This window comes from Phalacrocorax carbo, chromosome 8 (assembly GCF_963921805.1).
Source record: "Phalacrocorax carbo chromosome 8, bPhaCar2.1, whole genome shotgun sequence".
In the NCBI taxonomy this organism is placed as follows: Eukaryota; Metazoa; Chordata; class Aves; order Suliformes; family Phalacrocoracidae; genus Phalacrocorax; species Phalacrocorax carbo.
This window is the reverse complement of record NC_087520.1, coordinates 6,233,777-6,247,118: the sequence shown is the minus strand read 5'-3', so window position 1 is coordinate 6,247,118 and position 13,342 is coordinate 6,233,777. Positions and strand designations below refer to the sequence as shown.

At 41.8% G+C, this 13,342-nt stretch overlaps 1 protein-coding gene across 2 annotated transcripts in view; it reads left to right on the top strand.

Annotated features, from left to right (window-relative positions):
- The window catches only part of ADAMTS2 (ADAM metallopeptidase with thrombospondin type 1 motif 2), a 190,089-nt gene that overhangs the window by 168,400 nt on the left and 8,347 nt on the right, over positions 1-13,342 (top strand). For both annotated transcript variants that reach the window (XM_064458419.1, XM_064458420.1), the window contains 9 exons: positions 910-1,043; positions 1,870-1,993; positions 2,625-2,705; positions 4,150-4,313; positions 5,502-5,661; positions 6,966-7,098; positions 9,385-9,592; positions 10,893-11,022; positions 12,036-12,125. In XM_064458419.1, the coding sequence (XP_064314489.1) occupies positions 910-1,043; positions 1,870-1,993; positions 2,625-2,705; positions 4,150-4,313; positions 5,502-5,661; positions 6,966-7,098; positions 9,385-9,592; positions 10,893-11,022; positions 12,036-12,125 (1,224 nt within the window). The remainder of the gene's footprint in view (positions 1-909; positions 1,044-1,869; positions 1,994-2,624; positions 2,706-4,149; positions 4,314-5,501; positions 5,662-6,965; positions 7,099-9,384; positions 9,593-10,892; positions 11,023-12,035; positions 12,126-13,342) is intronic.

Genomic DNA, 13,342 nt, shown 5'->3' with positions numbered 1-13,342 from the left:
ACTGCTATAACGGAAAGGTCATTATTGTTTTAAACGGTGGGAAAAGTGTCACAACTTTTAATGATGTTGAAATAGCAGAGTCTTTATTTACTTCATCTAACAGAAAGGCCATCTTCAGTTCACTGCCAAGGAAAGTATAGTGAATCCCATTATGGGGCTGGGGACAGCAAGAGATATGGGTAAAATTAAATACACAGTGGAATACAACTTTATTCAGCCACTGACTGGTCATTTCAGCTTTATTTTTTGTTCTTTGCTCTCTGGAACAGATTATGAGAAAGAGGTATGCTTGTCTGGCTATTTGTACATGTGTTAACAGTAAAAAAATATTTTTTTCTGAATCTCATTGACATTTCATCTTGTTTAATGATTTAAACTATCATAAGTACAAGCACAGCAGTGAGGAAGAATTAACTTCATGTTTAGGAGGAAACAGTATGGCCCAGCTGTCTCTGAAGACATTTTGGATGCCCGGGTCACTCAGTGTTGAACAGCTGCTTTTAATGGCAAAATGACTTTTGCTTTTTTCAGATTTACGTGCAGCGCAGGAGAAACTGTTGCAGAAGCTTGCATCTCTTACAGGTAGCCATCTTGCAAACTGTGGAAACCTCTGCCAGACTGCAGGATCCGACAAAGGATTAAATAGAGGCCCCCCATCAAAGTAAATTATCTGTTATTTTTAAGACTGTCTCCTGATGATGACACATGGGTGCTTTATGATTCAGCAGTTTCTGAATGATCACATAGCCTTTGAAAGGGGATAAACATCGAAGATTTATGGGGTACCGTATTGTGTTCTGTGATGTAAGCAAGGAAGGAGAGCCAACAATATTGAAAGTGCTGTTCACAAAGTCAGCAACTAAACTGTTAGCACTGAACATGCACAATTTGGGTCATTTTATTTTTCAGCTAAGGAAAGGTGCCACCTGTATTGTGAATCAAAGGAAACAGGGGATGTGGTGTATATGAAAAGAATGGTACACGATGGGACCCGTTGCTCCTACAAAGATGCGTACAGCATCTGCGTGCGGGGAGACTGCTTGGTAAGCTTCTGATGGCTTGTTTCAGTGCTTAGTATTGTGAAAACAGTTAAAATGGTAGATTGAGTGTTTCTCTCCAAGAATGACTATTAAAGTAAGTATAATAATGCTTTGGGCAGTAAGGAGATTTCATTAGGATTATTGTCACAATATTGTGTGTAATATTCACAGTTGCCATCACATTGCATGTGACTCAATTCCAACAGCACCTACCTACACAAGTAATATTTAATGCAGTATTTTAATATGAACTATTACAATTAGCTTTCAACCAAAGCTTTTCCTGCTGAGGTTTAGTGGGGGTGGAATGTACAATGAAATACGAACATGCAACAGCTTTCAAGGAAAGTGGTGTTAACATATGGCTGATGTGTGTTCTCTCTGTATTTGATCGTGCTATTTTTAAAAAATCAATGACAGTTCCTCTAAGTTGGGATCTGCCAAGGTCAGCTTTCAACAGCATTAGAGGGTCTGACTTAGCGAAGCACTGGTGGAGGTGCTTATCCTTGCATAGATGCTTTGATTCTCCTGGAATTTAAGCATCTGCTTGAAGATAAGCTGAGGCTTAAGAGCTTTTCCTTAACCATACTGCTTTCCTTCAGTGAGAGGACCACTGTGAAGCATAATATAAAATTATAATCACCTGATTGACAGCTATTATAGGAACTGGAAGTATTAATATCTGTTTAGATGTTGGTCTTCCAGGAAAATGCTACATTTTGTACTTTTTAGCTGAAGCAGAAGTCTGGGTTTTGATATCTGAAGTGAAGACTCATTTAAATTGAAGTGTGGATAAATAAGAATGACTGTTTTTCTCTTTTGTACGCAGAAAGTTGGGTGTGACAGGGTCATAGGTTCCACGAAGCAGGAAGATAAGTGTGGTGTTTGTGGAGGAGATAATTCCCACTGCAAAGTGGTGAAAGGAACGTTTTCGAGAGTACCAAAGAAACCAGGTCAGTGTGTTCAGTGTGTTTTGTCCTGGGGAATTCAGGGTATTTTTGTCTGATCTCTTTGTTTCATGGAAAGTAGCAGAGCAATCACAAATCATTTAAGGCATCACTAATTCCAATAAATTCTCTGGTCTTTACTTTGAGATGTGTCTAGAATTTGAAAATAAGACTTTTGTCCAGTGGCCAGTTAAGCATGCTGATATCAGGGCCTGTGCATGCATAGGGCTTCGGTGCTCCGTGGTGGAGATCCAGTGGACTTATTTGTGCTGCTGATGTCACTCAGCTGCTCCAGCTGAGTCACTGGAGTGCTGCAATAATATGTCGTCATCACTCATTGCCAGAGAAAAGCTTGCATGGTCTCTGTGCGTATGGCACTCAAAGCCCATTTTAGTCTGAAGCAAAGTCAGTTTGTTAATTTTACTTCAGGCATTTTTCTTCTGACCCAAAGCCCTTTGTCCCTGTTATGTTCCATCGCCTGGCACAGAAATAGGGATGGGAATGATGCTGGAGTAAGTTCAGCTTGCTGTAATAAACCCTGCTTTTAGAAAATAAGATTTATTTAAAAACCTAAGACAGACTCTTCCTGTTCATGGCATACTAACCAGTTACTATCTTTTCAAATACTACAACAAAGGGCACATTAAGATGTTTGAAATTCCTGTTGGTGCGAGACACTTACTTATTCAGGAAACAGATGCCACCAGTCATAATCTTGGTAAGTATGTAACAAGTAGGAAAATTTTCAGTCAGAATATTTTTTTCAGCTGTTTATTTTTGTCTCTGGAGCCTCACAATGTGTTTATGCATTTGTTTACCCATTATCCTCCCACACCACATAGCTCCTTTAAGTACGTTAAAATCGGAAACTTGTTTGGCAATTTGATTTCCCTGTGCCGTATTCCCCAGTGTCCTAGCCAGAAGATCCCCATTGGCATGTGCATGTGTGAAAGCTGCAGGAAGAGGAGCTGAATTACATTAAGGGGTGCAATGCGTTATCTTCATGCGCATCTCTCGTAACGTGCTTCCCATCCTCAGTCATTTCCCAGCCACATCCAAATCCATTTCAGGTTCTGCCCTACTGCTAACAGTATTAACACAAGGCTGCCCGATCAATCATGCAACTTAGAAAGTAATTGAAATCCACCCTTCACAGTGCCCTGTAATCAATGCGAAGCAGTGTCTAGTAGGCTGTTATTAATTGGAAGTAGATTCACAGTGAATGGCCTACTAATTGCATCATGAGTCATCCCAACTTCTCACCAGCAAACACTTCCCTTGCTGCTCAGTGCAGCCTGGCCCCATGGATGAGAGTTAGCGCTCACCAATTCAGACAAGGTGGTTCTTTTGGTGTGGGGTAAGTGCTACCCAGAGGACATGAACATCTTGCTCTCTGGTGAGGCCAGCGCTGAGGGAGCGAGATGCTCAGGTAGCTCCTAGAGAGACAAGGGAGTTAAAATCTAGTGATAAATAACAAGCAGTCCCTGCTGCTTCTAACGAGGAGTGCAAATTTTCCATCTCGGGAGAAAACCAAGAGATACAAAGGTGGCTGAAGTCTCTGATTCTGTAATCTCATTGATTACAGCTGAACCAGAGGAATCAGGCACTGTGTGCAATGGCAGGCGCCCGCAAAGCAACAGGAGCTTAAGCAGGGCTGTCAGTGTCAGGTCTGGATCTGAGCAGGAGAATTAATACAGTTTCTAGTGTCTCTCTCTCACTGTGGGGACCCACTGGGGGTTAGCTCAGTAGCCTTTCTCTCATGGAGCAGTAACAGCCCCCTGAGCTGCCTTACAACGTGTCAAAGAGCTGAGTAGCCGTGGGACCCCCACCAGCTGTCAAACTGGCTTGAATTTGGCCAGCGGATTCAGAAGTTGTTAGTCGGGAGCAGGCAGACAGACATACGCAGTGCAGTCACGCTGTCCTCATTTCTCTGGCAAGGCAGGCTATGAAAAAGAAAAAAAAGGATAAATGATGTCTCTGGAGCTGATCAGGAAAGCGTTGGCAGTTCAGTGAAATGCCTGAAAAAGTCCTTCCAAACCTGTGAGGAAACAGAGGGAAAATGCAGACTGGCCTTTTCTGCTTCTTCCGCTGGGACAAGAACAGAACAAAACTCAAGATGAGAATCAAACCTCTTGTATTCACTTTTCTTCTGTTGTTCCTAGCAATTAAAAATCGTGAAACGGGGAAATTCATTCTAAGTGAAGACAATTATGTACCAGACTCTAAAGTATTTATTGACATGGGTGTGGAGTGGGAATATCGGAACGACGATGATAGAGAAACCGTGCAGACTATGGGGCCGTTGCGTAATGGAATAGTTATTCTGGTAAGTCAAATGAAAACCATCTTCCATGGAACGCAGTGTCAGGCTTACAAAGCCATAATGTGCTATAATATATTTTAGATTCCTCTTGTGAGTTACAGGAAGACATCTGCTTCAATTATAAGACAATAAAAGATGTATTTTAATTCCTTTCTCCTAATTCTTTGCTCTGTACAAGAGTTGTTGTAACTCAGGGTTACGTGTTGAGCAACCAACTCTCCTGATTATTTCCCCAGGATGGCCTAGCAAATGGCAACTGTGTAAAGACTCTCCAGCTTACTTACCATATCTGGCATGTGAGCATTCGTTAAAAAAAGGTCAAAATGATTCGTATCAGATAGATCTAACAGCTCCTCCTCCCGTCCATGTTTTGAAAATGTATCCTGCAAAGGCAGAATGAGGATTCTTGTGCTTCCAGGCTCACTTTGTGAGGGCACAGCCAGTTCTGCAGTTCCCAAGCCCACCTGACTATATTCTTTTTTCATTGCAAACCAGCAAGCGATACACTACAATGAGAAAGGGTAGGATGAATCAGAATCCCTCTGAAAGCAGCTGCAATGTGTTGACATACACCAGCTGAATGTCAAAGGAGGAATAAACACTGTGTTTTCAAAGGACCAATATTTTGGTCCTTTATTCACATTGAGTTCCATTTACTTGCATTTGTCTTAGTGCAGTGTGACAGCAAAAACTCTTTCTAAACAGTTTCTATTTCTGTCAGGATTAAGTAACAAGATTCACAGAATTACCAGGACTATCATAAGAATATTTGTGTTTTTTCAGAACTACATAAGCAAATTTCTTCACCTCTTTCAGTCATCTGTGCATTTGAACTTTCCTTGTCTTTTAGTGGAACTATCCATTGTCATTTTAGTACAACATTTCCTTCCTTTATGATGGGATATGGAAAAAATTTAGTATCATGAAGTCAATCCAGTGCTGGCAAGAAAACTCAGTCTAAATCAACAACAGTCTTTCTTAATATGCAGTTTAGAAACTCTGTGTCATAAGGATAGAGGTACTTTTTCATCAGGAAAAAAAAAAATGTGTTGACTGCAGCTAAAAGGTTTAAAACCCTTCAGGGATGTTTTTATATCTGAGCCATGATGACTGCTATTTCACGTCATCTCTCATAGCTTCTGATACCAGTCTTTCAAATCTTTTTTTCCCTACATCTCTTTTGCTTACTAGGTGATTCCTCGTGGTGGTGCCAAGATATCTTTGACTTACAAGTACATGATCCATGAAGATTCCTTGAATGTAGATAACAATAATGTTTTGGAAGAGGACTCGGTGTCACATGAATGGGCTTTGAAGAAATGGTCCCAATGTTCAAAACCTTGTGGGGGAGGTAAAAACAAACTCCTAAAGCATTCAAAATTGATTAAGAAAAAACTGAGAGAACAAACACCATGTGTGGAATTCATTGCCATGAGAGATTAGGGAGACCAGGAGTAGAGAAGGGTTTTATTTAAGTTAAGTAATAGATAAATAAGTAGTGAATAGAGTTAAAAATATGACTTAATGGTTTTGGGACAGATCTGGGGTGGCTCATTTCTGATTTCTGTTTATGAAACTGAAAAATTGTACAAATGTGCAAGATTTGGATGAGGGTCACCAAGCTGTGAGGGTGCCAAACCTCAAGGTGCCACAGGGCAGCACTTAGTAAATCTACATCCTGTGATGCAGACTTTGCCATGTGAAGACCCCTGCTTTTGGGGCCAGATGCAGACCCTGATGCTGTTCACCAGGCTGATGGGCAGGTTGCAGCCCCTGAATGTGGCTGTGCAGGTTTGCAGAACATTTTTGAAATGCTAGATGTTATTGTTTTTCTCATTATAGCCTGTTGTCATGGTTTAACCCCAGAGAAGCAACTAAGCACCACCCAGCCACTCGCTTACTCTTCCCACCCCAGTGGGATGGGGGAGAGAATCGGAAGGGCAAAAGTAAGAAAATTCTTGGGTTGAGATAAGAGGAGTTTAATAATTAAAATAAAATATAATGGTAATAATAATGATTATAATATTGTAATGAAAAGGAAAACAACAAGAGAGAGAGAGAGAGAAAAGTGAAAACCAGTGTCAAAAAAAGTGATGCAACCACTCACCACCCGCCGACTGACGCCTCCCCAGTCCCCAAGCCACGATCACTGCCCCTCCCTGGCCAACTCCCCCCAGTTTATATACTAAGCATGACATCACATGGTATGGAATATCCCCTTGGCCAGTTTGGATCAGCTGTCCTGGCTGTGCCCCCTCCCCTCCCAGCTTCTTGTGCACCCAGCAGCACGTGGGAGGCTGAAAAGTCCTTGACTAGTGTAATCACTGCTTAGCAACAACTAAAACATCGGTGTGTTGTCAACATGACTGTCATCCTAAATCCAAACCAGAGCACTATACCAGCTACTAGAAAGAAAATTAACTCTATCCCAGCCAAAACCAGGACACCTGTAGAGAAAAATAATGGGGATCAGCAATTCTGGGTGCTAAATCTACATGAATAAGTGTTTATTCTGTGCAGTTTAGAGTTCCTTTTGTAGTGCGTTCACCTGTACTTCCAACTGCAACCTTTGATTGTGTATGTGCAGTTTGTTTGAAACCTGAGTCCTGTGTAAGAGCTATCAGTACTGAAAATAAAAGGAGTGTTTTTCTTCAGGCTTCCAATTCACAAAATACGGCTGCCGGAGGAAGACAGACCACAAGATGGTTCATCGGAGTTACTGCGAGTTGATCCAAAAGCCTAAGCCCATTCGCAGGGTGTGCAACCTCCAGGAGTGCTCCCAGCCCATGTAAGCATCACTGCCCACCAGCCCTGCTTGGTGGCAGCTGCAATAGCCATTATACCCAGCTAGCACTTGGCAGCTGAAAGAAGGTGACTTCAGTTTCACCTCCATGCATCATTACAGAGACCCAGGACTCTGAGGGTGTGATGCTATATTCTGCTTGTAGAAATGCTATTTCTGGGACTGCTGGTTCCTATTAATTCTACAGTAAGTTGGATTAGAAAAGTGCTGTCTTGATCCAGACATTTGTGTTCAGGCTATCTTGAGATAATAAAAAATAGGCATAAATTCAATTTATACCAGTTGATTTTACATAGTGTGAATTAACCATGTAAGAACAAATTTACAGAGTGCTACATAAGAAAACCAATGTCATACAGCCTCTTAAACCCAAATCTTCCTAAAGTTCACAGCACATTTTTGAACATATAAACAAAAGGAAGAATATTTGGCCTGTTAGATTTCTGTGGCTGCCCTCCTACAGCATGGTATGCCTGTTGTACCTTCATCTTTGCTATACATAGTCAAGTGGCAGCAGGTTACTCCTGCCACATGTGGGACTCTCATATTCCTCGTGTTGCTACTGCAACAAGAAGGGAGTGTGTTGATCCCAACTTTTACCTCTGGGGCCAAGTCTAGGTTCCAGGAAGCACAGCAAATAAGTAGAACATACCACACAATATTTCCTAACTTCCTTGCAAAAAAGATTTGAAAGAGAGAAAAGTCAAGAAACTGTGCCCCATAAACTCAGCATGGGTCAGGGTTTAACATTTATTTATTGGAAAACTGAAGTAATGACCTAACTGTATCCCAGGCACTCTGGAAGGGACTGTATTCTTCTTTCAGCTGCAGATATAATTGGACCCAGGAACCACAAAGACTCAATAGGTTCCTAAATTATACTTGGATTCCTGAATGTTTCAGTCACCTCTGTTTCCATAGAATGGCATTGGAGCATTTTGGACTTGTACGTAGGAGAGGCAATTATTTAAGGGATTTTATGAAGCTCTGTGACACCCACTACACTAATATGCTGCTGCTTCACTGCTGGGAAAAAATCATCTTTGTCTCAGAAGTCACCTTAGGGTTCATGGCTTTGTGCTCCACAGTGCTCGCCTTCCTCCACAGTTGTGTAATTTCAATAGGCTACAAAGAGAAAGTTGGGTGAAACTGCCATTTTACTTTTTGTTTAGCTTGAGCATTTAGTGCATTGCCATGTGCCCATGATATTCCTTGACTATTTCTAAAACCAGGATTTTATAAGTACTTTAGGACAATTGCTTCAGACTCAGGGTACTTGTTCAGACTATATATATTCTTTAGTTAAGTTGAATGCTGTTTACATTTAACAATATTTCTTTCCTGCAGATCTCTGCATTCTGTATATATTTATAGACCGCTGTGTATCTTCACTTACTTGATTATAACCAAGCTTTCAGTAGTCTACATAATCTCCAGCGGTCCTATCTGTCCTTGTTGCTCTTCTCTACGTTCCTTACAATTTTGTAGCTGTAATTCTTGAGCCAGTTTGGATGATCAGTGACATTTTCAGCTACACATTACAAACCATAGCTTTCATTTTTCAGTGGCCAAACTGATTTACACATTATGGACTCAGACCTGATTTTCAGGGAAATGTTGCCTTCCCCAAAACAAAGCATTTACGATGCTGAGGACCCCAATTTGCCTGAGCTCGGCACACACAGCACTGATGGTGTAGCCGCGTTTGCCAGTGCTTCAGCAGATGGTGTCTGGCATGGCCAGAGATATGGTCCATGGAGTATCCAGATATGGGCCAAGCTGGAGCTGCATTTCTAGCCCAGATGTTTTGGATTCACTCCTGTGGAAACAAGCTGTGGGGATGGCTGGTGCATGCTACATTATGAGACAAGGCACAGCTCATGCACCAAGACCTGGGAAGCTCAGCAGCACCCTTGTGTGGCTGCTTTTGACATAAAAACTACCATATTTTTATGTACAGTCTTGGAAGGACCAGCTTAAAATCAAAGCAAATGAAGTAAAATAAGCATAATGCTTATCTCAGAGATAATGAGAAAGAGTAATTTTCAAGATCTGGGTCTTATTACAGAGTTTCAGGGACATGGTCAAATAATCCTTGCTTTACTGCTTATGGTTTTTCTTTTCTTCTTCTTTTCCATATCAGAACTTGTATTAACATCCTGTTAAACCTGTGTTTAAGGGTTACTGAGTTTAAGAGAACAGACAGTTTGAATTCCCCTAATTTAGAAGAGAGAGAATTTTGCTCACCTTATTCTCTTTTCACTAACCCAGATGGGTTACAGGAGAATGGGAGCCTTGCAGCAAAAGTTGTGGCAAAACAGGATATCAAGTACGATCTGTCCGATGTATCCAGCCCCTACACGATAATACAAATCGGTCTGTTCATACCAAGTACTGCAACAACGACCGTCCAGAAGGCAGGAGGCCTTGCAACCGTGAGCTTTGCCCAGCGCAGTGGAGAATAGGACCCTGGTCACAGGTCAGTCCCTTGCTGGAGGTCTCAGACAACTAATTTCTTATAATTCAGGGGAGAAAATTTTGGCATTTGTTCTGTGCTTTCTACTGAAATGCATTGACACAACAAACTAATACCTACACAGAGGGTGTGTTGCTTCCACTGCTCCTAATGCCACAGAAAGTGAGTTAGATGGAGAGGTGGTGGTAGTGGAACAGCCAGTAAAGCCATCCTGCGGCGATGCTGGATGATCCAGACCCCATGAGCCACCCCTGTAAGGTGTCAGCATCAGGAAAGCTGACTTCTACTGGCTCTTTATTCTGCTCACAATAATTTACTTGTTGACTTAAGCTGAGAAAAGGGCAATGAATTCTTTTATCACAGTTTTATTTTCTCTTAAGAAGACTTTAAATTCTTCAGACACTGTGATTAAGGGCACCTAAGGAAGTTAGGCATCAACACTTGTGGAGATTCAAAGGTGCGAGCATCTTTGAGCTAAAGGCCTTCATCAGATTTAGCTGCTCAGCCTCAAAAAGTTCTGTCCGTAACCCAAAGGACAGAGTTTTTCACCTAGATTACTATGGAAATACAGGGCACCTATTCATGAACCTTTTTAGTCTGCAATTGCTACAGGCAAAACAGGACTCAGTCGCTCCCATAATAAGCATCAGGAGCTGGGCATTTTGTGCTTTCCATCCCTGGCTCTTTGGCTGTGCTCACTGTGTGAGCAAGAAATGCAATGCCACTGTGCACAGACTGTTTCTTGCTAAAGTATTTACTAGAGCAATAAGAAGGTCTACCTATTCATATTTGCAAACCTTTGCAGTCATTAGAAGGCAAGAAATGCGAGTAGAATATTGCAATATTAAATTGTTTTTATAATTTTTTGTACCCAGGTTCCTTACAGTTCTTCTCAGCATTTCTCCATTAAATTGTTTAAAAAAACATGGCTGCATTTGGAGGTACAACATTTTATTTTGGAACTGTGCCATGCAAATAAGCACAAGCAATTTTTATCCTCACTGGGTTGAATAGGTGTCACAAGCAATGCCATCCCTGGTGCACGCTGTGAATAGATGCCTCACATTTACAGTTGTTTCTTTATTGCTTAGACCATAAGCTCTTTCTTGGAGTGTTTCACAATTGCTGTTATACCACAAAAGGCAGTGGTTCTCCCTCTTGCTTAGTTAACTGTAGATATTGCAGTGGTTCAAATAATGTATCATGTTGGCTCAAATCAAGGGCAGCGGTTTAAAATTTAAAACTAATTTCTGATCTGTTGTTTCCAAAGGGTGATGGGTCTAACTGGTGCATCTCCTTTCAGTGCTCTGTCAGCTGTGGCAACGGCACACAGGATCGCCCCGTCCTGTGCCGGACCAGGGACAATGCTATCGGCCTTTGTAAAGACAGTAAACCAGAGACCGTAAGGATTTGCAGACTACCTCCATGTCCAAGTAAGTGCTTGTCTTCTCTAGGAAATATGACTTGCTGAAAAAAAGTTATGTTGATTGTATTTATTTGAAATGCCTTCATTGGATTTATACGTGTGCTACATCTGCCTGGGGTGGCAGTTCTCCGTAGCCCCAGTTTTGAGCTGGCTTTCCAAATGTAGAGCTGTTGTGTGGCCAATGGGCTTCTTGGACACTGGTTGTTCTCCTGCTGGGGAGCACCATTTGCCCGAGGACAGCATGAGGGGCTGGGGCAGACCTCAGCACAGAGATGGTGGCTGGATCTGGCCAGCAGACAACAGCTCCCCTGGGTGATAAGCACTGCCTGAATCCACCCCTGCACCCCTGAGACATGTTGGGCTTGGCAAGAGGCTGCTGGGCTGTGGCTAATCAAGGGCATCATGTATAAAGATGCCTCTTTGCTTTACCCACCTCTAGCGACAGTCCCAGGCTTCTTTTCCATTCTGTCAAGCACAGGTTATCTTCAGGGGTTATCTAACTCAATTTTTTTGAACTATAATAAATTTGTTCCTGCTTAATTCAGGACACTAATGCCTTTATCCTTGTTAGCTTTTCAGCTGTTTGCAAATGATACTTGTGAGATCATTTTACATATCATTAAGTAATTTTGTATTTTTCTTTTATACCTGATGCATTTCTCAAGGTAGCTTTTGATTCCTAATTAATTAGAAACAAGCTGTCGATTATGGTTTTAAAGTGGCAGCATGACTAAACTAGACTGGATGTATCTTAGGACATACTTAACGCTGCTGTGAGAAGTACTGCTGAAGAACCGGCCTTCAGGCTGTCGTCACTGTTGGCTGTCAAGTTCTGGGCACAAGTTGTAGCAAACTGGCAAAACAACACCTTCTGCCCAAAACTACACAGCCTGGTCATGACCCCCTGCAGGCTCCTTTACCATCAGAGCCCACTCACTCTCTCAGCTTATCCACTTCTGACAGGTCAACTACTTAATGCTAACATATGTTGTGTTACTTTTTTTTTTCCCTCTATTTAAGGAAACGTTTCCGATCCTTCAAAGAAAACCTACATGATACAATGGCTGTCAAGACCTGACCCAGACTACCCCATACAGAAAATATCTTCAAGTAAAAGACCCATTTATAACTCTGCCTTTGCCCTTAAATGCATGCCACATCGAATGTGGACTTTGCCTTTTGCTCTCTTCTTCTCTCTATGCGGAAAGTTCCCTTGACTTTGCCAAGTTCAAATCTTGGGCTGAATCTTTTTTTCACACCAGGCACTTGGTGCTCGGTGTCTTTCTTCTCTGGAGCTTGCGTAGCACTGGTGGTGGAGGTCTTGAAGTGTTGGATGTGTGAAGTTGGATCTCCACAGTATGTTGCAGCCCTCTGAAAGGGAGCTGGGATCGGTTTGCTTGTTGCTTGGTGATGGTGAAAAAAGGCTCTTACTGGTTCATGATGTTCAGCTTGATAGCAAAACTGAGAACTTATTGTGAATGTGATCACATCACAATAATGACACCTTGTAGTGCTAAAAGTTCTCCTTTATCTAAAAACCCTAAATCTCATAACTCTCTAGTTTCAGTTCGCTGACAGGGTAGGCTGGTGAGTGAAAGAATTTTTTCATTCCATTTTCCTGTGCGGTGCCATTGCTTTACTCACCCTTGCTGCTCATTTTTTATTCCTGACCCTCACATTTAACTTTGTAACCCATGGAGGGCTCACTGGGAGGCAGAATCTCAGTTTCTGTCGGTACTTTCCGTGCTGCTATGACGCCATCCGCTCTTGTCAAACTCCTGGTGGTGGTTTGAAATATTTTTCCTTGAGAAAAGCTGCGTTCATTTTTTCCCGTTGCACAATTTTTGCCAGTTTTGCGTACTTTCACTTTAGAAACAAAACCGAAGCAGAACAGGTGTGGTCCATGTTGAAGGTTGCGTGGTGGTGTTTTACTTAACCTGGTGGAGGCAATATGATGTTTTCATCGACTACGATGTCTCCAGCTGCTCAGCACGGAGCTGTTTATACTCATTACATCTTTGGTCTTTTTTCACCATGTGCATGTCTGACTTGACTGGTGCGGTTGTATGTGTGCGTGTGTGTGTATGCTCTATAGATGTGTCAACTGGCAAACATAACAGTGTGAACTACTACAGAATTACCTCAATTTTTATTGCTTTTCTTGCTTAGAAGAAGAATTTTAGAAAAATGCCTTAATGTTGAAATGTAAATGGCATTAATTTACCAGATCCAGCTTTAAATATAAACAGTACACTGGTACCTTGAGTTAATCTTCATATGGAGTGTTTTTACTTGAACGAAAACTGTTAGAAGGCAGTAAATTTAAT